We start from the raw sequence: 25,085 nt of genomic DNA on the forward strand, positions 1-25,085 counted from the left end.
TGAATAACAATGCTCCAAATTCCTGATGGTTTGATTTTTCTACAACATGATTAAAGGTCTGGATAGGCCTGGGGCCTCATAAGAATTGCCATATTTTTAAATGGAAGAGCCAGATGAATATGTGTTTTCCTTTATTCATTTATTGAGCACCTGGAGATGGGGGCCAGTATTTGGCCTAGTGGTTTGGAGCATGGACTTTGGCATCAGACTCAAATCCCAGCTTTAGCACTTACATAGTGACTTAGCTAAGTGACCTTAACTGTAGATTTCCTCATCTATAAAAGGGGGATATTAATATCTAGCCCACAGAGCTATTTTGAGGATTAAAGAAGGTAATACATACAAAGCATAACAGACCTCTGATAGCTCATGTGATGCCTTTGTCAAATTAGAAAAAGGCATCCCCTTCTAGGCAGACAAAGCCTTATGCCAGGGTACAGAGCTTGCAAGCAGAGCATGGGCTGAGTTTCAGGCTCCCTTGTGCGGTGAACAACCTGTACAACCATACAAAGCAGATCTGAGCACATGTATAACTAGAAATCACTCATTATTTTGAATTTGTCACCTAGTCGTATTATGGGAGCTCGGGTAAGTCACTGAGTCATTTCTTTAACTGTAAAAATGGGAATGATACGAGTGCCTGTCTCATAGGGTGATTGTGAGAAGGAAATACGTTAACACGTTAATACTGCCTAGCACAGAGTATTATTCTTGGAGAAAGAGCATTCTGCATACCCCAAATCCAGCCCCTTCTCCCTGATTCTTATTAGTTGAGGAAGAAGGGCCCACTACCAGTGACAGCTGTAAGGCTCTGGACAACAATTTCAGGCAGTGTCCAGGACCATGTGGGAGACCTAATCTAACCAGGTGATCAGCAGTAATCACAGTGATGTTCTTGACCATGAAATGAGAGCCCACCACGTGCCTGCCACCAAACCTCTCACAATCTTTTTTTTTTTAAATCTTCATTTTATTGAGATATATTCACATACCATGCAGTCATACAAAACAAATCGTACATTCGATTGTTCACAGTACCATTACATAGTTGTACATTCATCACCTAAATCAATCCCTGACACCTTCATTTGCACACACACACAAATACCAAGAATAATAATTAAAGTGAAAAAGAGCAATTAAAGTAAAAAAGAACACTGGTACCTTTGTCTGTTTGTTTATTTGTTTCCTTCCTTCCCCTATTTTTCTACTCATCCATCCATAAACTAGACAAAGGGGAGTGTGGTCCTTATGGCTTTCCCAATCCCATTGTCACCCCTCATAAGCTACATTTTTATACAATTCTCACAATCTTTTAATCATTCCCACATTAACTGGCAGTATGATCCCCATTTTACAGATGAATGATTTGCCAAGGTCAGAGCTAATAACGGCAGAGCTGGGATTTGGACTCTGGTCTGTCTGGCTCCAGACCCTACCTTCTTTTTCATGTTCCCCAACAGCCTCCTTGGGTGACCCAGGGAGATCTCTCACATTCTGATGGCCTTTTGGTTTTGCAGTTCTGCTGATGGACCCACCAGCTAGAACTGCAGTGAACAAGGTGAGGAAGAACAAGGAGGAAGTACTAAGCCATTTGAACTGGAGACAAAATAAAAATGAAAATGAAGAAAAATGCTGAACTCTGAATGGGGTAGTAGGGATCAGAGGGAGAATTCTTTTGCAAATTAATGATCAGTCATTAATAACAATTGGCTAATAGGGGAAGCCTAATTGGGGTGACATGCCAAGAGTCTGTGTTTGCAAACCTCTTGTAGAAACTCAGAGACTTCAGAGCCTCATAGCTGAGATGCCATGTTTTTGACAAGGGAATGTCAGATCTTTGCTTTGAGTTGCTTCCTCGCATCTGAACCTCTCAGCCTTTTCTAAATTGAGAAACCCTAGAGTTGCCCAAGCAGAACAGTTGGTACATGGTTTGGCTTAGGCAGATATGACTTAAACACCATGTAGAAATGTTTCTTCCCTACACCCTCGTCTCTTCCCAAACTCTCTGCTGTTCCCTGTTCATAGCTGGCTTTGAGGGCTTCCGAGGATGCCAGACTTGGTCCTTCTAGGCAGAGAAGAGATCCTTCTGAGCTCAGGCATTCGGAGTACAGCAGTGCCCCTGAGTAGCATGGCCCCTTGGGGTCCTTAGGTTCAGAACCTGCCCAGGCTGGAGCACTGTGTGCCTCACTACTCCAGCTGTGGCCCGAGCTTCCAAGGAAGTCTCTAGAGCACAAGGGACCTTATTGTACTTCTCCCATGATGACACTGGCTTGCTTTTTAAGCTGATAGAAATTTGGACAAAGCTGGAACCTTCTGAAAAAGTCATGGGAGCAGATCTGGTGGGCCTGTCACAGACAGCTGGCTGGGGCTCAGTCTCTGACTGTCCCTGGCCTTCAGGCAGGCTCAGGGTGAGCCTCCTGGACTCTGTATTTACTAAAATGGCTGAAGCACAACTCCTGGGCCCCTTTGTGCAAAGGCCACTTGGTTTCTGTCTGTTGTGGTTCACCCAGGCAGGTGCTCAGGTAACTACAGCCTCAAGTTCATTATATACCCCAGGCATCATCCACTCCGGAACTGGTTATTGCTTTCCTCCTTCTACCTGACAGGTTCCTCCTCCTGATGATGAAGTCTGGAAATAAACTGTGTATGGAAATATATTACCATTTTCAGCCTTTAAATAGTCATATTTGGGGTAGGTCCTTTGTAAGGATTGAAAACACTCTCACAGATGATACAACATGTAAATTCATAAAAGGCAGAACCAAGCCCAAAACCCAGATCTCCTGCTTCCCATCATTGTGCTTGATGCTGTGAGATCCAGAACTATATGTAAGACTCAGCCCCTACCTTCCAGGAATTCATGGCCTGGCAGGGGAAATAAGCCATAGGCAGAGACTTCCACACCAGATAGGATGTGATAAATACCATGTTTGAGGTCTGAGTATTATCCATAAAAGTGTGGAGGGAGGCTGCTTAGATCCCCAGGTGCTTCTTAACTTTAAAATGGGTGGGAATCTCCTGGGGATTGTGTTAAAATGTAGATTGTGATACAGTAGTTCAGGGGTGGGGCCTAAGATTTTTCATTTCTAACAAGTTCCCAAGTGATGCCAATGCTGCTGGTCCATAGACCTCACATGGCGTAGTGTAGGGCTCAGATACTTGGATTTTCCCTTGTAATATCTAATCCTCTATCCAAATGTCTAGAAACCAAAAGCAGAACAAAATAGCATCCACTATCAATGTAATAATAATGTCAATAAGGGTTACTTTGGAGTGAGTTTTTTACATATATCCATTGTGCATTCCTGGTGTCATAAGGATTTTGAGCATAGAAAAAACCAAACCAAAACCAAAACCAAAACACTGAACCTCTACCCCAAATAACCTTACTATTTATGAAGGAGATGAGTCAGATTAAACAGCAAAAGAACAAGTCGGCTCAAGTCTACACATCTTTAAAGTACCCCTCTACATTCACAAAAGGACACAGGAAAGCAAGAACAGGCTACAGATTGTGTTTATCAGCGGGCGTTAATAACCTCCCAACTGGTCTTCCTGTGTCCATTCTGGACCCACTCCAATTCACCGTCTCCAGTGCGAATGACCAGAAGAGGCTTTTCAAAATTGCAAATCTGATCATGTTACAGTCCCCTACTCCTCCACCCCCACTTAAAAACTTCCATTTTTTCCCACTGCTCTTGGCATGGCCTACAATGCCCTGCAGGGCTGGCCTCTGCTCTGCCCACGCTCCACCCACTGTGCTCCCTCCACACTGGCCCTCCCTCACTCCTCCAGAGCATGCTGTGCTCTTCCTTGTCCCAGAACCTTTGTACACGCTGTTGGCTGAAACACATGGTTTAACCCCATCTCCTCCTCCATATTAAAGAAGAAGAGGATGCATGCAAGCCACAATGGCGTTAGCATTGACTTCTGCCCACCCAGGAAGGTTTCCTAGGGGAGGGGATATTGTTACCTTACAGAAGGGAAAAAACATGTTTAGATGAAGTGAAGCAGAAAGGTGACATGCTTGGGATGGAGGAGAGAAGGTCTCACCCGGACTATTATGGCCAAAAGACCTTGAAAACAGAAACACACTCGAGATACTGTCACCAGTTTAGAAGATGCTTTCAAAGGGTTGCAGAAGTCTAAAATACTCTATAGAATAAGTCTTTCTTAGAAGTCTCATCCAGACTTCCAAATCTCTATCCTTAGCCCTGATTTTTCTTGAGCTAAGGACTTACATCACCAAATGCCTATTTGGATATCTCCTCCCAAGTACCCCACTTACCCTCTAAATACAATTAATCTGAAACTGAACTCGGATCTTCTCCCTCCCATCCCTGGGGAAATTATTACTATTGTTGTATCTTTTTTTTCATTTTTTTATTGTAGAATATAACATATAAAAATAAAAGTGACAACTTCCCAAGTGCAATTTAACTAGTAGTTAGCAAATTTCAAAGATTGTAGGTTGTAATTCCACAGTTTCAGTTATTTCCTTATGAAATATAACATATATACAAAAATATCTTTCAAACTATGATTTAACAAGTAGATATATAGTAAATTTCCAAAGTTACTATGAGTTATAGTACCATAGTTTCAGTTATATCCTTATTGTGAAATACAACATATATACAAAAAGGTATAGCTTTTAAATTACCATTTAACAAGTAGCTACAGAACAAATTTCAAAGGATGATATGGATTACAGTTCCACCATTTCAATTCTTTCCTTCTAACTATTCTAATGCCCTAGCAACTAAGAAAAAGAAAATTAAATAAATATTCAGTATTCATGATTCTTTGTTAAATTCCATCTTGTCTGTTGCTACCCCTTCCTCTAGTTCAATCACTTTCCCTAGCAGATCTTATCCTAAAAAAGTCTGCTCTGCTGTCTTTTCTATTTGTCAACTAATTCATTCCTTAGATTCATCTTTGACTTCTCCACTGGTCTTACAACTCAAGCACTTCTTACCTTACCTGCATCTGCCCTGTGGAGCTCTGATCATATCTTTCCCCCAACCATCCTCAGTGGATTTCCACCAGCTAGCAAATAAAATTCAAACTCTGTCTGGCTTTCAAAGTCCCCCTCCATCTGCCAGTCTTTTGGTGGCTCATCTCCCATCCCTGCTGCTTCTGATGCTCTAGCCTAAGGGAAGGTTTTGAATACCTGCTGTTCCTGAATACCTGCTGGGCCTTCCTGCCTGTAACTGCCCATTCCATTTCTTCCTCCTGAACTGTTCTCCCCAACCCAGGTCAAAATCTTACCCATTCTTCAGGGCTCACCTCAGATGCACATCCTCCTCTGAACCCCTGGCCACAAGAGACGGTTCCTCAGAACTTCCCCAACACTGTGACACTCCCGTAGCACACATGGTATTCTACCATCATGATGATGATTTATTTATTATTTCCATGTATGACAGTGTCAGTAATGCATATTAATCATTGAGCACATTATACAACTGGGTATCTTGAGCACATTATATAACTTCTCCATGCCTCCATTTCCCATCTGTAAAATGGTAGCAATAATAGCACCTAGCTCCAAGGGCTGTTGTGAGGGTTCATTAAGCTAATAGAAGGAAAGCCCTTAGAATCATGCCTGACACATAGTGACTGCTTAGTAAATGTTAGCTATTGTTATTACTGAGTATAAGGGAGCACTTTACAATGATCTTCTCAGCTAACCCTCTGATCCCCACGGACAAGGTCACTATTATTATACCCCTTTTACAGACCAAGAAAATCATGATTCAGAGAGTAACATGCTTCTAGGAGACAGAGGCTGGATTTGAACCCAGACCCTCTGGGCCACATTAAAATACAGCTTCACTTCACAGAGCATTTGTGACTTATTTTTACCTCCTCCTATAGAAATGACAGGTACTGCATTTGCCAAGCCCCTCTTCTGTGCCTGGCATGGGCAATGCATTTTTGCAGCCATTCTCAACATTTAATCCTCAGCAGTCCAGTCACTGTGAGGGGCGGTATCCTGTCTTCCAGCTCAGAGTCCGGTACAGAATAGGGGCACAGTAACTGTGTTCAGTGAATATGGGCCTCTTCGATGTGTTCAAGTAGTCTAAATACTTCGACTAAATAAAGTCTGCTGTACATTTTTAATGCAGTTGTTTACCTTTTTTGAAAATGTTGATTCTCTCTGGAGAAAACCAACTGAAATGCATGAGGTCATAGAGAGCCTCCGGACCCCCTTCACTCCCCACTGCTCCCGCAGAGCCAATCTGCCTTTCTCACCCAGGCCAGCTCCTAGGACTCCTTCCAACTGCATCTCACCACCAGCTTTGCTGACCCACAGCCAAAGGCAGTCACAAATAGGAAAGCAGGCAAGGGGACATAAGAGACTGTCCCTGCTCTGCTTTCTCCCCCTGCTGCTCCACGCCTCCACTGTTCCCTCAAGCCATACTCAATCCTGTCTCACTGTGTCCTTTCATGCCTCCTTGCCTTTGCAAATGCAGTTCTCCAAGACTGGAATGCCTTCGCTCTATTACAAACTCCTACACAGTCTTTTTGAGCCAACTCAAATGTCACCTCCTCTGTGAAGCCTCACCCCAACCCCCCAGCTATGACTCTACCCCCTCCTCGGTGCAGACAAGCTCATCCCTATACTATAGAGCTTGGACTGCAATGCCTTTTTGTAAGTTGCAGTGCCCCCCATGCCCCCGTCTCCTTCTTGTGCAGGATAAGCCTTCATCCCCTCTCCTAGCCAGGCCTCTCAGAGGTCAAGAGAAGCCAGGTCACTTTGATTTTTTGAGGTGCCTGCTATATTTGAAAATGAAGAGATGGCAAAACAGGATTACAAAAACTGAGGCATATTTTTCAATATTTAACAAATTAATGCTTCTAACAAAAAAATATAATTGTGCCATTCAGGAGGATGATTATGGGATTTATTAAAATATAATCATTTATAGTGCTCCATAGGCACAGTGGTCTGGTTATGGACACAGGGATATACAAGGAGGGTCTTCAGTCAAACTGGTCAGTGGATCCGACGTAATATATAACCTCACTTAGAAATAATGTCAAAGCCGAAATTGGTTCTCCTGGCCCCTTTCATCAGTGATAGATTCTGCTGCTGCCTCTGCACAGAGTAGGCGCTCATTGTTTGCCGAATACAACTTCTCAGGTTGGTGATTTAAAACCCACATACAGTTAAGTTTTCCTGAGAAACACTGAAATTCTGAACAATGAGGCAGGAAGCCATCTCCTCCTCTGGTGACCCCAACCCCCAGAGTCCAGCTGAAGGCTGCAACAGGAAGCCCCTCAGCCACTGTCTTTCCTCTCCCTCTTCCCTGCTCCCCTTCAGGGGCTCCAAATACAGTCATACTTTAATATCTGCTTTCAGCCTCTCTTCTCCACCCTTTGGAGAGTCCCAGGTGAAGAAAGAGAAAAGCTCTTACAGAAGGAGGCAAGCAGCCAAGTGGGCTTGGAGAGTGGTCCTGCCCCAGGAAGGCTTGAAGAATTCAAGAAACAGCAAGGGGACAAAGCAGGGCTTAGAGCACCGGAGCAAGAGGGTGAAAGGGCCTAAGAAAGTTTACAAAGCAATCTGTCAGAAGAGGGATGAAAAGGGTGCCCTGCTGGGCTGAGGGCTTTAGGCCCTCACCTCGGCCTTAGACCCAGTTAGGAACCTGCAATTACTCAGCCAAAGTCTAAAATGATCCCTTCCCCCCTTGTTCCAAGGAGTTTGGTTATTAACCCCTGACCCAGAGGCTTCCCTGAGAGTGAGACCCCCAAGTTGCTGTTTTTCTGGCAGTACTTCTGCTCTTTGGGCTCTACACCCCATGCTGGCCCAACTTTCAGGTTCCACTGGATTTCCAGCAGATCGTCAAAGCTATCGAGTCACTCAACTTCCTAGATTTTCTGAACCAGTGAAGACCCCCACAGGCCTTTCTGGAAGTCTCCCTTGCCACCAATTAAGATTAATAATAATACAGCTGTCATCTGAATGCTTACTCTGTGCAGAGTGCTTTAAGTCACCTGATTCCTCACAACCACCTTAGGTCTGATTATCTCCATTTTAAAGAAAAGGAAATGAGCTTAGTGAGATTAAATGACTTTCCAAAGGATACACGGCCCAAATTCTAAACCAGATCTGTCTGACCTTAAGGCCCCTACACTTTCCACCAGGGACACTGCATCTAGGGTACCCTCTGGGATTCAATTTTGTGATGCCCAGATCAAATTTTAGATGGAGGAGGTTGTACAATTCTGTGGTATCCAAAGAATTCCTAGTCCCACGGATGGGGGTGGGAAGAGGAGTGGGAGTGGGGGAGTCTGCCTTATGGATGGGTTGGGTCCTAGTTCTTCTGTTTAGACACTTGAGTAATTTAACCATAAATTACTGGACACTGGGAACAGGACACTCACTAATAAAAGCATGGCCCGGAGTCATGTTTGAAAAAAAAAAAAAATTTAGTACTCAGTGGGTGGATATATCTGCAAAACAAAAGAAAAGCCCCTTTCCCAGCCCAGGCAGAGAAGTCTCCTGTACAGTTAGAGACAACAGGCTTCCGGGCATGTAGCCAAGGTTCTAGGGATATTTATAACTTGAAGAGGGTGGGAGTCCCTAATAAGCTGCTATATTCTTTTTCCATCACTTCCCTCTCCAAGGCTACAGCGAGCTGGGAACTCTTCCCCACGCACAATGCCTGCTTTCCCTAGTGCTCGGCTTCCATTGTCTAATTCCCTCATCCTGGCTGGGGGAAGAGAAGGCTGTAAGTCCTTCCGTTCGGAGGAACTCCCGCTGAATAGTGCTTAGCTGCTGGTGGTGTTGCTTGGCCAGCTGCTCCAGTTTCTCTGGGCTGCATAAGAGTCTGAGGTGACGAGAATCTGTGAATATTTGGGATCAGCCTACCCCAGCTTTGCTTGCAAGTTTCCGGATTCGAGATCTACCTGCGGGTCAGAGATCTCCGGAATCTGCCAAATTTCTACAATCTCTCTGAACGCCTGAGATCTCAGAGAACTCTGCCTGTGGCTTTGGAATCTATTTGAGGCTTCTCAGATCTTGGCGCCGGCGATCTAGTGGATCTTTTGCGGGACCAAGAGGTAAGTCTGTTCATTCCCAACTCAGGTTTTCCGCTTTGGGCCCGCCGACTCAGGGCCCTCAGAGGCCCAGGTTCCCTTCGGGGAAAGTGGCCGCCAGATATCCTTTTAGCAGACAAGCCCTCAGGGATGATAAGAACGGTCTTTCCCGGCCCTGGGACCTGGCTCTCTCCTCCATGCACGCCCCCCCCCGCCCCGATCCCCACTTCTGAATTCCGTCAGGGTTTTCGCTTTCCCTCTGCAGGGCGCAACTCTGCCCGCCCCTCAAGGGGAGCCCTTCTCAGGACGAGGTTGACAACCCCTACAGGGTTAATAGCGACGGGACCAAGACACTGCCAGGCCTAGCCGCGAGCTGCCCTCGCAAGCCGGACCGGCGGCGCACAGCCTGCCGGGAGTTGTAGTCTGCGCTGCGGGACGCGAATGCCGCAGGCACGGCTGGGAGCTGTAGTGCTAGGGCGGGGCCCAAAGTTATACCAGGGTTGCCGAGTCGCCCCTGGGGAGTGGGCGGCTGCAGCTTTCTCCTCAGGTCTGAGCTGTCAAATAAGTGCTAGTTCCAGGGGAGCTCAACACAGGACAGCACCTAAATTGGGTCCAACGTCGCGGTTAAGGTCCAACTCAAGAGAAGCTTCTAGGGAAGTGAGGAGAGGCAGGGCAACCTCCCGGCTTGATCTGGCTGGGGTCCCCAAGAGAAGAAAGCGGAAGATACTCCGCCCCGGCTAGGAGGATACGCTTTTTTCTTCACCCTTTTGTTCTTTTCCCTCCTTGGCTTTTGGCCTCAGACTGGCCTTTGTACGCAGGAATGGAACTCCAACTCCCGGCAGGCCACCCGGAAAGGCGCAGGCGTGATAGTGGTGCTCAGCCACCGTGCAGGGGGCGGGTCTAGTGCCGGCATCTAATTGGCAGAGCGTTCTGCCACCTTTGCTTGCTGATTGGCTGAGACAGCTGCCGGAAAGGGCCCCGCCTCGAGATGGAAGAGCAGAGGCGTTCTGTGGGCTGGGCTGAGAGCCTCCACCCTGAGACCGCATCGGCCTGACCCCCGGCCTGGGAGAGACCGAGCCAGGGGGTTGTCCTCGTACATCCGGCAATGCCTCCACCCCGTGGTGGCGGAGACGTAAAGGGCGGGTCGCGTTAGAGGGTCAGGAAGGAGAGAGTGACCCGGCCCGGTTCAGGGCCCTCCCCGCCCTCCTTGCTGCCAGAACTCCAGCCCTGGGGAGTGGGCAGGGCCTGTTTTCCGTGCCTCACGCCCTGCTTTTCGCCTCCTTCAGCGCTGTCTGCTCGCTGCTTTTCCTGCTCTCTCTCCCGGGAGGCGAACCCTTGCGCCCGAGATGGCTGCCACCCTGCTCATGGCTGGGTCCCAGGTAAGCCCGGGGTGGCTTCTCGGACCCTGCCTCTGCCTACCCACCTCGTCCGGGCGTTTCTTTGCTCTGCAAACCCCTGTGGGAAATTCCCTGGAATTAGTAATTCGGTTTTATGCCTCCAGGTACTTAGTACCAGGCCAGTATAGCCATCAACAGGCAATTATTGAGCACCTGTTGTATGCCTTTAAATACGGAGAGACAAAAGATGGATGAGACGGGCCCTGCCGCCTGCTTACAATCTGTAGGGAGACAGACGCATCCTGCTGACCGTGATACAGTGTGATAAAGTGCGCTGCTTTTGGTAGGAGCAGAGTGCCGTGGTGTGGGAACCGAGAAATGGGAATGATTAATTCTGAATTGGGCGTCCGAAGGAGGAGCGGAGCGGAGAAATGGGGGACGTTGAAAAGTAGTTGGTATTGGGGCAGAACCATGAAGAAGAGCAGGATTTCACAGTCTTGAGAAAGATATTCCAGGAGAAGAGGAATGTTGTGAGTAAAGGTTGGGAGCCATGTAAGTGCTAGATGTGTTCTGAGAAAGATATGGCTTGAGGATAAAGTTTCCAGGTAGGGCAGCGATGTCTGGCCATGGGACCAGAGCAATTAGCTCAAAAATTGCCCCCTGCCTTTTTTAAAAACCATATCTCTTTTTGGCTTGTTTATGTTTTTCTTTGGACTTCATAGATCAGATTTAACACTTTCTGCTTGCCTCCTCAACATTTCTAGCTGTGTCTGTAATTTCAAGAAAAATTGGAACTAGGTACCAAGTAGTGAGGAAGCATTTGTGTGATTTCAGGCACCGGTGACATTTGAAGATATGGCCATGTACCTCACCCGGGAAGAATGGAGGCCTCTGGACCCTACACAAAGGGACCTTTACAGAGATGTTATGCAGGAGAATTATGGAAATGTTGTCTCACTAGGTAAGGATTCCACCTTTCTTCACCCCCAGGTTTTTGAGACTGTGTCAAAACGGCTTTCCACAACCTAGTTGTTTGATTTTTTTAAAAGGACTTAATTGAATTTTGGCTTGGGTTGAGTGCCTCAGGCAAATCTTGAATATAGGAACATCCAGATCATATGAACTAAAAAGGAAGAATGTTGCTGTGCATTTTAAAACATTCAGATTTCTTGTGCTCTGAGTCATTTGCCATTCTCCAGCCTGTTTGCACAGATCACTGACCAAACAGGTCTGGCATAATGGTTCTTGCCAGCATATAAATGCCCCTGTAAATGGTGTTTTGACTCTGGGGTGCTAGGAGATGAGGGAGTTCTGACCCAAGTTCATAGGAGAGCAGAAATCACCTTTTTGTGTTTGTTTTGCCTTCAGAGTCGTAGCTCTGCCTCACATTCTTTATTATCTGGAGGTTCTCATCTAGAGATGTTTCAGAGTTGATCTTAGATTTCCAGTGTGTCAGTGTTCTTCCAGGAGAATGAAGAATTTTGTTAGAGAAGAGCGCTAATTTTTTTGATGGTGGGCAAACCTGTCTTCTCTCTTAGCTACCCTTTGGTCTGGGTACAGCTGGAATAAACAGTATATTCTTGAGCTGAACAGTCTTTTGACTCACTTTGCCTCTTGTTAAGACTTGACAGAAGCTAGCAACAGTGTATGGTTCACTAGGTCATCTGCTACTCACTAGGACTAATCCTTTCTTTGAAATGTTTATTCCCATAGCCTTTTCAGAACAAAAGGCTACTGTGAGGGGTTTCCTTTTAAACTTGGGCTCTCTCTGGTATTCCAAATTTCTTGGATCCCTCCTTTAGGAAAGCAACCATAAATTATTTACCAAGATCTATCACAGTCTGTAACCCAAATATTCCACCCAATCTAACAAAAGCAAGAAATAAAAATCATAGAGAAATATAAATTTACATTTCCATAGTCCAGCCAAAGGAGCACTAGTCAGAAGGATAGAAGCAGCAAAAAAAAAAAAAAAAAAGGTTTCTTGCCCAAATAAGTTTTGGAGTGGGTTAAATAATATTTACCAGTCTTCTTTATCTCAGGACTCCTCAGAACCTTCCGTGGCATTGTGAATTTCTAAGGAGAGGATGTTGTATGCACCCTTTACTAAACTAATTTATCCATGTACCTTTTCCTCCCAACATACCTAGTAATCTCTTTCTGAAAAGTGTGTGTATATATATATATATATGTATGTATGTGTGTATATATATATGTGTGTGTGTGTGTGTGTGTGTGTGTGTGTGTAACAATTTTGAAAATGCAGTGCCTAATAGAAAATTCTTTCAGACAGTGGTTGTATATTTTGTGTATTTTCATTTGAAGACTATGAAGTATACCTAGTCATTGTCAAAAATATTTTGAGCCAGGCATCTTTTTGCCTTCTCCAGCTTTCCCAACCCTATTTTCATTTAAAAGCCACTGGAAAGTAGCAAGTGACATTTAGCCGTCACTTTCCTTGTCAACTAAGACATGACAGAGAAATAAAAATTTTGCTTTTCTCCATACTAACTTAGTAAGTCCTAGTAAATATTATATAATGATAAGATGTAGTCTTGACAAGTTAAAAAATATATATAAATATACATATGCACACACATAAAAACATGTAGGCTTTTGGCTTTTAGAGTTTCTAATTTAGAGTCCATTTCTGGTTGTTTTCTTCTTTCAAAATATCAGGAATATATAGTTTCCATAAGGAAGCGTTAATAGTACTGGTACAGAGCATAAACTTTTATCAGCTAGACCTGAGTTTGAATTTGCTACTGTATATCCTTGAGCAAATCACTTCACTGCTCTGGATCTTGGTTTTCCCATTTATAAAGTAGAGATCATCAAAATGCCAGCCTCCCAGGAGAGTTGTGATAACAAATGAGATAATTCAGGTAAAGAACTTAGTACATTGCCTGGTACATGGTAATTTTTTGTATGTTTACCAGTATTACTATTATTATTCTTTATTACAGATTTTGAGATCAGGAGTGACAATGAGGTGAATCCAAAGCAAGAGATTAGTGAAGATGTAGAATTTGAGACTGCATCTGAGAGACCTGTTGGGAATGCTGAAGAAAATCCTGAAAGTGAAGAGGCCTTTGAAAGTGGCAATAGGTCGGAAAGACAGTGGGGAGATTTAACAACAGAAGAGTGGGTAAGCTACCCTCTCCAACAAGTCACTGATCTGCTTGTCCATAAAGAAGTCCACACAGGCATCAGATATCATATATGTTCTCATTGTGGAAAGGCCTTTAGTCAGATCTCAGACCTTAATCGACATCAGAAAACCCATACTGGAGACAGACCCTATAAATGTTACGAATGTGGAAAGGGCTTCAGTCGGAGCTCACACCTCATTCAGCATCAAAGAACACATACTGGGGAGAGGCCCTATGACTGTAATGAGTGTGGGAAAAGCTTTGGAAGAAGCTCTCACCTCATTCAGCATCAAACAATACACACTGGAGAGAAGCCCCACAAATGTAACGAGTGTGGGAAAAGTTTCTGCCGTCTATCTCACTTAATCCAGCACCAAAGGACCCACAGTGGGGAGAAACCCTATGAGTGTGAGGAGTGTGGGAAAAGCTTCAGCCGGAGCTCTCACCTGGCTCAGCACCAGAGGACCCACACTGGTGAGAAGCCCTATGAGTGTAACGAATGTGGTCGAGGCTTCAGTGAGAGATCTGACCTCATCAAACACTATCGAGTCCACACAGGAGAGAGGCCCTACAAATGTGATGAGTGTGGGAAGAATTTCAGCCAGAACTCTGACCTTGTGCGCCATCGCCGAGCCCATACGGGAGAAAAGCCATACCACTGTAATGAATGTGGGGAGAATTTCAGCCGCATCTCACACTTGGTTCAGCACCAGAGAACCCACACTGGGGAGAAGCCATACGAATGCAATGCTTGTGGGAAAAGCTTCAGTCGGAGCTCTCACCTTATCACACACCAGAAAATTCATACTGGAGAGAAGCCCTATGAGTGCAATGAGTGTTGGCGAAGCTTTGGTGAAAGGTCAGATCTGATTAAGCACCAGAGAACTCACACAGGAGAGAAGCCCTATGAGTGTGTACAGTGTGGAAAAGGTTTCACCCAGAGCTCCAATCTCATTACTCATCAGAGAGTTCATACAGGAGAGAAGCCTTATGAATGTACCGAATGTGAGAAGAGTTTCAGCCGGAGCTCAGCGCTTATTAAACATAAGAGAGTTCATACTGACTAAGTCCTATAATTATGATAACTGAGAAATGATTTAGTTGAAGGCACAATTTTATTTTATATCAGTCAGCCCCCTCAAGACTGAGTTTCTTTGACCATACTGAATTTTCTAGTTGTGGGCCACAGTTGGAAACAACAAAAGACAAGCCTTTTGGAATTCTGACCTAGGGCTTTGGGAATGGTATTCCCTCCCACAAAATAGGGATTTTTACTCACTCAATAGTAATGAATTACTTCTTCAAAATTAGCCCCACAAAACTGGAAACCTGAAGACTGGGGGATAAATGCTGGTGAATGTTCAGGCCTGAAAATGGACAAATCTTTAAAAATAATTTCTCCCATGCTTTAGCCCAAAGAACTATGCTAGGGAAATGATGGACTGTAGTAGGATGGTCACGGCTGTTTTGAAAAAGGCAACCAGGGACTCTGCTGGAGTGGCCATAGCTATTCACTCACCATAGTTGTTGGGCACATTCCTCCAAAGGGCTCTTTCTTTGAGTTGCTCATTCATTTGTATCTTTCTATCTTCCTGAGAGCAGGATTCTGCACAGTGAAGGCAGTAATCATAACTTTTCTTCTTCCCTGTTTCTATTTAAATTTTTTAAAGATTGTATCTTTGTGAAAGCTAACTGAAGATAGATTGAAAGAAAAACTGAGACACAGATTTGGGGACCAAGGACTCATTAATGGTGGTGACTAGCAAGAGATGCCCCTCTGTTATTGCCACTAATCAGAATTTGCAAATTTTTGTTAGGGATCACTGGAGGGAACATTGGAGGGAAAATATCTTTAAGGAAAGATAGGACTGTGAGTGATGGTGGAGTATAGGGAGCAAGTGGAATTGACCACTTCATGGAAGGAAGCGCAGAGTTTCTTCCCAAGGAATACAGGTCATTTCTGGTTCTTTCCCCCCTACCCTTTTAAATCAGTCATCCCTATTGCTTAAATTAGGATTTGATAAGGGCCACATCCCAGTGTTTATCTTAGCTTGCATTAGGGCATGTGTATGTACAGTGAGACATGTATTCTATGGCTTTTCCAATAGCTAAAACTGCCAGTCACACACAGGTAGCATGTTCTTAAGTGATGTTGATCATGTGACAGAACTACAGACATTAAATCCAGTATGAGAAATGTCCTTTTTTTTCCCTCTCTTTATGAAAAGAAAAAACAAAAGTAAACACTAGTCTGCTAATGTGCACTATCCTGTAAGATCTGTTTTTGTACAGAACCAAGCACTTGTTTTATATGTATCAGTAAATTGTGGGAGATAATGACTGGACAAATAGCTTGATTGTCCCAGTCTCAGATTGGATTATCTCATATGGCAATGAAGAACTTTTTGGCCTAGTCAGAAACCTAGCTATGAATGTATTTCCATCCTCCTATCTTATAAATATAAGTGGGTAAAATAAGAGTTGAACCAATTTAAACCCATTAGTGTCAATTCTTATCTCAGCCCGAGTAGGAATTAAGAAATATCTCAAATGTTGATGCTTATCTAAGCATCAGGTAGAGATGGGAGGGAATTGGTGCCCAGAAGATGAAACTAGAGTAAGGAATTTCTGCTGTGCTTTATTGTGAATGTTGTAACATTAAAAAAAAAAAAAAAATTCTGCCATAGCTCCTTGGAACTTAGTGTTGAAGGAGCCAGTGGTTGTCTTGGCTAGTGTACTATAGTGAGTTATTGTGACCCACAGCTGTGTGGGACTGCATCACTTGCAAATGAAACAACTTCAAATTTAACAAAAGTGAAAATCCACTCTGCCAAGGGGCTTTCTTTATTCTGCCACTCCTATGTGAATAAAAACTTGGGCAGGGATCATGTTTTTTGTTCTATATAAAATCTGGCAGACTGTGGGTATTCATGTTTTAGTTGTTGAGTGACTTACATGTTCTTGGTGACTAAACTCTAATACGTCTTTTCCTGTATCGGTGTTGCTGATGATTTTTAATGAATATCAAAGTTTTCCTGTTGCTTCTATGAGCCACTACTGGCATCAGCTTGGGAATGGTCATAGAAGATAGCTTCTCCATGACTTAACTGTATTTCACCCCCTTTTCCTTTCCTGCCCTCCTTCCCCTGCCCCCCACCCCCCACCCCGCCCAGTGTGTTCCTGCTGCTACTTACAGGCTCAAGAAAAGGCTTTTAAGCACCCATCTCTCCACACATGTACACTCCAGCTTGAAAGTTAAAGGGCAAGGGGCATACCAGCTCTGTCTCTTGTCTTTCTGCCAATTGCTGTCCTCCCTTTGCTATGTTGAACTTTGTGTAAAAGTTTTACATCAGGTTCTCTGCTGATGCTTTTTGCATGTGTTCTGCTCCCAAGTCCCTGGCTGCTTCTGCACATACCCTGAACACTTTGTGCCTGTTTTCTATGGTTGTGGAGAGTGAGTGAACAAGTAAGTATGTAGAGCAGTTTTCCTTATGGTATTGGTCACAGTTATCTAGTGTTTATCTACATCTGTATTATTCTAACAATATTCTGTAATTAAAAGTATAATTTTTAAAACCAGAAAAGCTTTGAGAATCATTTTAATAATCCACCACAGATTCGTATAACAGCTTTTCATCATATTCACAAAAATTTGGCACACTTGTCTTTATATTGATGCATTTTATGCAAATGTTCTTGGGGGAATTTGGGAGAACAGTGTCTTCACACATTGGTATCCCTCCGGATGTTGCCATATTTTGGGAAGGTGCAAAAACCTGGACGTTTTCCTATGAAGGTTATGCTGGTGGCAAAACTAACATGGAAATATTTAGTATGGGTAGCTCATTAGCTTTAGAGAAGGGAAGGAAAAAAAACCCACTTCTAAATGGAAAAGTGAGAGGAGGTCTTGTTGCTTGAAGGAGATATTTTGGGGTATCACTTAAGAATACTAAAACAATTTCTAATGAAATAGGATTGGGATTCCTAGAACAGAGATATTTCTTAGAAACAGTCAAAGGCTCTCTTCATAACAGAGTTGTATGGTCTGCCTAAGGCAGTGATTATGTATTATTAGGGTGTGCCAGTTTTTAAATACTTATAAATAATTTTCTCTTATAAAGTATTTTTAAAAATGGAGTGCCAGCCTAGGCAGAGGTAGAGGATGGAAATGCATTGAATGGGGAAAAAGTACAATAATATTAAAGAAAAAATTTAGTTAACCCTATAGCCAAACGTGAAAAAGAAAAGAGACTTTTTGTTCAAAGCAATTTGTTAAAATCTTATTTTTCCTTTCTTCAGGATCAGCATTTTTTATTTCTGAAAAGGAAAGTTAAAGGAAAATGTCCATTCATCTGGAGAAGTGTAATTCAAAAGCTTCTCCTCTAAATGTTTTTGATATGCTAATACTTTCCATTATCATTATTATTGAAGCAGATTTCTTCCTGTGTGAGCTGTTCTCTGGGAGTTTAAATTTAAGTTAGGGCTGTGCTTGCAGGCCTTTAGAACACCACTGAGTACACTGAAATGATAGTTTTCCAAATGGTTCCCCAGTGTTCCAAAAGTTAATGTTGCTCCCAAAGGAATTCCTATGCCCGGGAAGAAATGGACTCCTTTTCCTTTTTGGAAGCATTCATGAGATACCCACCTCTTTGGTGAAGTGGCTGATTTGGGCCCTGCGTATTCTATAGGAGACTTCAAAGATAAAAAGCTGTTAAGTTCACCAGTGAAGAACAATTGAGAAGAATTAATAGAAGAAAATTATCCTGTAATGAACTAAAACGGTTTTGTGGCAAATACCATTGTGTTATCTGTTTTCCCAAATGCTTCTTTTTTCAAAGTTTGTATCATTTTCAGCTTCTCCAAAGGTGGGATTTTTTTTTTTTAAATCCCTTCAGGAGGAGTTTGGGGCTAATGACACTAAAATCTCACTGAGTTTCAGACCATACCCTGCAGTTGCCTTCTAGACATCTCACCTTGGAAATCACCAAGGCACCTTAAAATCAAACCCCAAACTGAAATTACCACTTTCTTCTACTACCCCTCCCACCTGCTTCTCCTGTGTGTCCTAATTCATTCAATGCCCAGTTATCCAAGCTAGAAACTTGCATATCATCCTTGACAGCTTCTGTTCCTTTAGTCATCCTTCCCAAATCAATCATATTAGTTGAATAATTATAATATACCATCTTCTTAAATATTTCTCAAATCTACCTATCTGTCTCTTCCTGGCCACCACTTAACCATGTGATCTTGACCAGGTTTGTTAGTTTTTCTATTCTTCAGATTCTTCATCCGTAAAATGGAGGTAATTTTATCTACCTAATACAGTTGCAAAGATTAAGTGAGACATTGATACTCAAAATATTAGCCACAGTTATTCGAACCATCACCAGGCCACATCTTACTGAAACAACCTCATAATGAGTCTCTACTTTTCTACTTTCCACCCCCTTGAGTCTGTCGTTCCTTGCTGCAGCTAGAGTGGTCTTTCTGAAGGGCAAATCTCTTCATGCTACTCTGTGGAAAACCCTTTCATGCCTCCCTCTGCCAGCAGCATATAGAGAAACTCCTTCAGAGCAAGTTACTAAGTGATCCACGACTTTACTCTGCTACCCTCCCTAGCTTGGGTTCTTTCCGCTTTCCTTATACTCGCTACACTTTCCACACTATAGATCTTGCAGTTTCCAGAATGCCTCATTCTCTTTCCTCAGCCTGAAGTATTTTTTCACTCCCTCTTCTTCTGGCCAACTCCTACTCATCTTTTAGGTCTCAAACGTAACTTCTAGGAAACCTTTCCTGATCCCACAATAATGGATCAGGTGTTCTTTTTCTGTGTTCCTTTGGTTTATCCCAATTGAAGCACTTATCCCTGTTTTGTAATTGCTTGTTAGTTTTCAATCTCCTTCACTAGATTTGACATCTTTGAAGAAGCCACTATTTTGTTCACCATTGTGTCTTCAGCCTCTAACAAATGTTTGACCTAGGATAGGCAGGCAACAAATGTTTACCAAATAAATGAGAGGAGAATATATATAAACTTCATTCTCCTCTGCAGGGCTGGTGACTTTCTGATTCATCATCACACAAGCCACTCATAAAAGAACTGTTGAACTTTCTGCACTTCTGGTGGAGTTTTAGGCAAGAGGGAGGTGACCCATCCGAAACGACCCACCCCCTGCCCTGCCTTACCTTGTAAAGCTGGAATAAATACAGACCCATTCCTGGCTGCTCTTGCACTTAATGAATCACTGTCATCTTTGGAGGGTTATCTAGGAATAGGCTCTTCTGGTGGCAACTTTGGAGATGAGTTGCAAGGCAGGCTCCCAATACAGTGTGCTTCAGCAGGATTTTAAGCTCCATGCTGTAGGTGGCATTTTGTTCATCTCTGAATTCTCCAAGACTAGCACATAGACCAGTGTTTCTTAGTACTTTGGAGAGGATTCAGATTCCTTTGAGAATCTAATGAAAGTGTTGGATCCTGTGCTTTCTTTTTGAGTTTTGAGAATTCTTTATATGTTTAATATACAAGTCCTTTGTGAAATATATGATTTGTGGTCTTTGACCAGTTTTTGACTTGCCTTTTCATTCTCTTAACAGTGTTTTTCAAAGAACCAAAGTTTTAAATTTTGATGAAGTCGAATTTTCTGATCAGATTTTTACCCAAGACTTCCTTCTCTACATTTTCATATTGAAAGTTCTTAAGATGTAAAACTTAAATCTTTAGTTTTTAGGTGAGGGAGAGAAGAAGCATGCTTTCTGGGTTTCTCTCTTGTTTGTTTACATCCACCCATTTTTGGAGTTTGGATTTTATTCCAGGTAGTATTGCCAGTCAACCCAGGAATACGGGGCCTCCTCCCTGGGCCCTGCTCTTTAGAGGTCCTCCTCCAGCTGTGGCTTTCCCCATGGGGCAAGGGGATGTGGCCACCCAGAGCCCACACTACCACCCCTTCTAGGTCACACACTCCAGATATCCAGGACCATGAAAATCTTTGCTCAAAGAAATAGCCCTCTTCCAGGCCTCTTGCCTAGATTTGTTCTCTTAGGGCAGATCAAGCTGTCTATGTGTACCCCAGGCCTTGGATTTGAGGGGAGCATGCACAGCTTGAACCTGCAGGTTACGTGGCCACACGTGAATGTGAGGGCCCTCCTTGAATGGGACAGAGCCAGAGCTGGAAAAGAAGAGGGCAGGCCTTAGGCCACAGACCTAGATTTGTCCTCTGTGCTCTAGTCCTGGTTCCAGGTATACTATAAAACATTTCCCAAGGTGTTTGTGATAAGGGGCCAGAGCATATGAAATCCAGATTTCTGAGATGAGTGATTTGGTGGAGGGAGGAGCATTCTGTGAATGAACCAGAACTCACAAAGAGGAGGAGGCTGGGGTGGGATAAAGATTACAAGTTAAGTCATTTAACAAAAATCTGTTGAGCACCAACTTATGTACTCAGCAGAAGAGAGAATAAGACAAAGACTCTGCCTTGTTGAACTTATATTCTGTTGGGGGAAATGGATAATAAAGACGCATTTGATTTCAGGTGGTGGTCTAGTTTCCAGGCTGTTAAAACAAATATCATACACTGGGCTGGCTTAACAGGTATTCACTGGCTTGTGGTTTTGAGCCTACGAGAAGTCCGAAATGAGATGTCAACAAGGAGATGCTTTCTCCCCAAAGACTGTGGCATTCCGGGGCTGGCTGCCAGTGATCCTTGGTTCTTGGCTTTTCTGTCACATGGCAATGCACATGGTGGTATTTTCTTTCTCTTCTGGATTCTGTTAACTTTCAGCTTCTGGTTCCTCCCCATGGCTTCTTTCTCTGTGGCCTTCTCTATGAGGCCTCCAGTAATAGGATTAAGACCCATCCCGATTCAGTTGGCCCATACTTCAATGGAAGAAACCTTATCAAAAGTTCCTATTTACAATGGTTTCATGCTCACAGGAATGGATTAAGATTTAGAACATGTTTTTCCGAGGTACAGAACTCCAAGATGACACAGGTAGTAACAGGTGCGATGAAGAAAAATAAAGCAAGGTAAGGATAGTAAAGGGGACTGCTATTTTAGAGAAGGTGGTTAGTGAAAGCCTCTCTGAAGAGGTGACTTTTGAACAGAGTCTTGAATGAAGTGAGGGGCTGTCATCAGGATATCCGGGGAGAAGTGTCCTAAGAAGCTAAGCAGCCCAAAGGGCAAACGTAAAGGTGCTGAGGCAGCAGTTGAAGCGCTGCAGGAACAATCACCAGGAGGCCAGCGTGGCTGTTGCTCAGGGAGGAAGGGGGCCAGTGGTGGAACAGAAAATCATCTTTGGAAGTTAATAGTTGAGTTTGAGGAATCTGTTACATCCAAACATGTATTCATATGGCAGCCGACAGTTGGAAATATGAATCCGCAGCTCAGGATGGAAGGGAGTGCTGCAGAGAAAGAATAGGAATCACTAGCATAGAGATGGTAGCAGTAAATACATGCAAAGGAAGATGACCTCAATAGACTGTTAGAACAGTGATGAGGATGGAATCCCAGAACCACATTAGTTAATGAATGGGCAGAGAAGAGGTCCTAGAAGAAAAACTACAGAACCCGGGGGGATGCAGAAGGGTCACAAGACCAAGAATGTGGCACATTTCAAGATGTCCGAATGCAGCAAAGATGTAAGATACTGTATTTGAAAACTCTTTGTAAATGAAAAAGCTGTTTGTAAGTATAAGGTGGTATATCATTACTATTAATAATAGAGTCTAATATGGATATTTTTACTTAAGGGTAATGAGAATTTAGTTATGTATGCATCATCCATTTGTAACTACTTCTTACTATTTTATTGAATTTTCAAAACAAAACATACATTAGTAACACTCAGTGCTATGATTACTCCATGGCACCACTGCTGGTAGGAACAGGACTCAAAATCCCTGTTGAATTTGATTTGTGAAACTGTATATATAACTTGTGTATTTGATTATGGATAATAATCCTTATCTAAGAATTCCACTGTAGTTAAGAACTTTCAGTAACACCTCCATAAACGAGTTGCCATATATAACTCTTCTGCTTGGCTATAGGGAAGACTTAAAATAATTTGAACTCAATGGACCAAATACTATGTACAGCAATCTCCTAGAAGCTGACTTCTGGGGTTTAGGTGGCAGGCACTGCCACTGCTCTGTCCCTGTCTCTTTAAAATGGCCGCAGAGTTCAGTGTCAGTGGATGAATGTACCAACGTCCTGGTAGAAGGTCCCCAGGGACTTCTGCCGTTGCTAAGTGGAAGAACATTGTGTTGAATGCTTCCACAATACCAAGCGTTCATTCACTCTTAATGTGGTTTTAAGAGTTCTAACTGGAACTAAAAGTTGATTCTTGCTTTCTTGAGTTCCATTAGGGAGGATGGAAGGTTAGAAGGAGAATTCACTTTGTTGTATATTTTTTTTCACTTTTTCCCTAGTCCCTCAACAGAACCTAAGGAGAACAGAAAACTTATGAAAAAAAAAAAAAAATTCAGGACAGAAAGCATTTCAAAATCAGAGACTACCAGCATTGGGTCTGGGAGTATGAAGGCTTAAAAAGAGGGAGGTTTAACCTTACTGGTTTTGATTCATTTTTTCTGACTGTGTAGCTTAGTGGTTAAGAGACTAGAACTAGGTGCTAGATATGAGTTTGAGTTCTAGCTCTGCCTCTTATCACCTGTGACAAAGATCCCAGTTTCTTTCTTTTTTAATGCAATTTTATTGAGATACAGTCACACACCATAGAAACCATCTTAAGTATACAATCACTGGTCGCAGTTTCTTTATCTACAAAAGCAAGATGATAACTTTTGGTACTTGCCTCATGAATTGTTGTGAGCATTAAATGAGATAACGTAGTAAGTGCTTAACAAATGTTAACAGAACTATGAAGTCCATATTCGTATAGCCTTTATGAGACATTTTCTTTTCTAACAAAGCTACCCAAAGGACTGTTGCTCTTCAAAGTTGAGAACTTATGTGCCTATAATTTTGTTCTAAGATACTTTCGTTTCTCAGAACGATTTCAAATATAGTTGTGAAGCTTATTTGCAAACCACATAAGGAAAACATTCTCATTATCTGATTTCAGTTTGCTTTGGACCCTAAACAATATTTTCTGCTTTATTCACCAGATTAACTATGATGATTTTTCTACTAGTAAAAATATGGACCAAATTCACCTTCTACAGGTGAAGAATTTGCCAACACCGAGACTCTAGTTGAAAAGTAGTTGGTGAGGTAAAAAATATTATGGGCTTTGGAATCAGCCAGACCTGAGTTTGACTTTTAGTTCAGCTGTGGGCTTTGGCAATTTTTTGAACCTTTCTGAGCCTCAGTTTCCTCAATAAAATAGGATAATATTATTAAACTTTTAGGTTTCATGTAAAGATCGGTAATAGCATATCTAACACACTTGACACATTGTAGGAACTCAGTAAATGGTGATTATTTCTTAAAAGAGGGAAATACACTCAATTTAAAAATGGCTTTGATAAATTTGAATTTATCAAATTTAGGGAATTTAATGAGCCAGCTCAAGGATAATCTTCAAAATAAAAAATGCTACAAAAATGATGAGAAAGCTGGTGTGCAATAAGATGTTGGGGTCAGTTGATGACAAGTCATTGTAAGTCAGCTATATGGTACTTTATTATTTTTTAATAAACTTTATTTTTTAGAGCAGTTGTAGGTTTACAGATAAAATTATGCAGATAGTACAAAGTTCCCAAATGCAATCACCCTGCCACTCCAGTTTTCCCTGTTATTAACAGTTTGTGTTAGTATGGTATATTTGTTACAACTGATAAACTAATATCATTAGAAATATATCATTACCTAGTGTTCATAGTTTACAAAGTGTTTACTCTTATTGGACAATTATATATTTTGTTTTTTAAAACTTTTTTTGTAGTAACATACATGCAACACAATATTTCCCATTTTAACCACTTTCAAATATACAATTCAGTGGTATTAATTACATTCACAATGTTGTACACCATCACTACCGGTACTTTATATTTTTTTAAAACAGAAAGTCTGTTTTTATTATATTGTACTTGATAAAGATGTCGATATATCAATCGTAGAAAAAGGTAGAGACAAGTTAGGGTGAGAAGACAAGTTTTATATGTAGATGCTCATGGAGAATGGCAAGGAATCTTTAGAAATGGGCACCAGCAGATATAGCTCCAAGAGGGCAGGTAACAGCTATGATGAAAATTGTCTTATTTTCTACATCTTTCTGTAGCCAATCTATCAGCTTCTTCATTGCCTTTGATGAGTTGATGACCAGGAACATACTTCGAATTAATGACAATATTTCTTTCTCTCTTCTGGAGGTTGTTTTCCATCCATTTGCTTTCCAGTTACCCATCCATTCTGTTACGTTTTTGATTACAAACTTGCTATCCATTCCAATGATGAGTTTATCTATGTTTTGGCTCTTTGCTTGTTCAATTGCTGTGTAGACTACCTGCAGTTCTGCTCTTTGGTTTGTCTGCTGTCCAGAAACTCTCTCACTTACCATTAGAGGATTGCTAGGTCCCCAATAA

At 42.5% G+C, this 25,085-nt stretch overlaps 2 protein-coding genes across 3 annotated transcripts in view; both read left to right on the forward strand.

The window, feature by feature from the left end:
• TCEA3 (transcription elongation factor A3) overlaps positions 1-2,660 on the forward strand; it is a 36,337-nt gene extending 33,677 nt beyond the window's left edge. For both annotated transcript variants that reach the window (XM_037828223.1, XM_037828222.1), the window contains one exon: positions 1,521-2,660. In XM_037828223.1, the coding sequence (XP_037684151.1) occupies positions 1,521-1,529 (9 nt within the window). In that variant the 3' untranslated portion in view covers positions 1,530-2,660. The remainder of the gene's footprint in view (positions 1-1,520) is intronic.
• A 5,919-nt stretch (positions 2,661-8,579) lies between these two features.
• On the forward strand, positions 8,580-16,269 carry ZNF436 (zinc finger protein 436). Its single transcript, XM_037828224.1, has 4 exons — positions 8,580-9,072; positions 10,335-10,427; positions 11,220-11,346; positions 13,352-16,269. The coding sequence occupies exons 2-4, from the start codon at positions 10,395-10,397 to the stop codon at positions 14,602-14,604; spliced, it is 1,413 nt and encodes a 470-aa protein (XP_037684152.1). The 5' UTR covers positions 8,580-9,072; positions 10,335-10,394; the 3' UTR covers positions 14,605-16,269.
• The last annotated feature ends 8,816 nt before the right edge of the window (positions 16,270-25,085 follow it).

The sequence above is a fragment of the Choloepus didactylus genome, chromosome 2 (genome assembly GCF_015220235.1).
Source record: "Choloepus didactylus isolate mChoDid1 chromosome 2, mChoDid1.pri, whole genome shotgun sequence".
Classification (NCBI taxonomy): Eukaryota; Metazoa; Chordata; class Mammalia; order Pilosa; family Megalonychidae; genus Choloepus; species Choloepus didactylus.

Excerpts from the sequence above, each read along its gene's own strand:
- ZNF436 (XM_037828224.1), top strand. The coding sequence starts at position 10,395 with ATGGCTGCCACCCTGCTCATGGCTGGGTCCCAG. Across the intron at positions 10,428-11,219 it reads TGCTCATGGCTGGGTCCCAG|GCACCGGTGACATTTGAAGA; the intron begins GTAAGCCCGGGG and ends GTGTGATTTCAG. Across the intron at positions 11,347-13,351 it reads TGGAAATGTTGTCTCACTAG|ATTTTGAGATCAGGAGTGAC; the intron begins GTAAGGATTCCA and ends TCTTTATTACAG.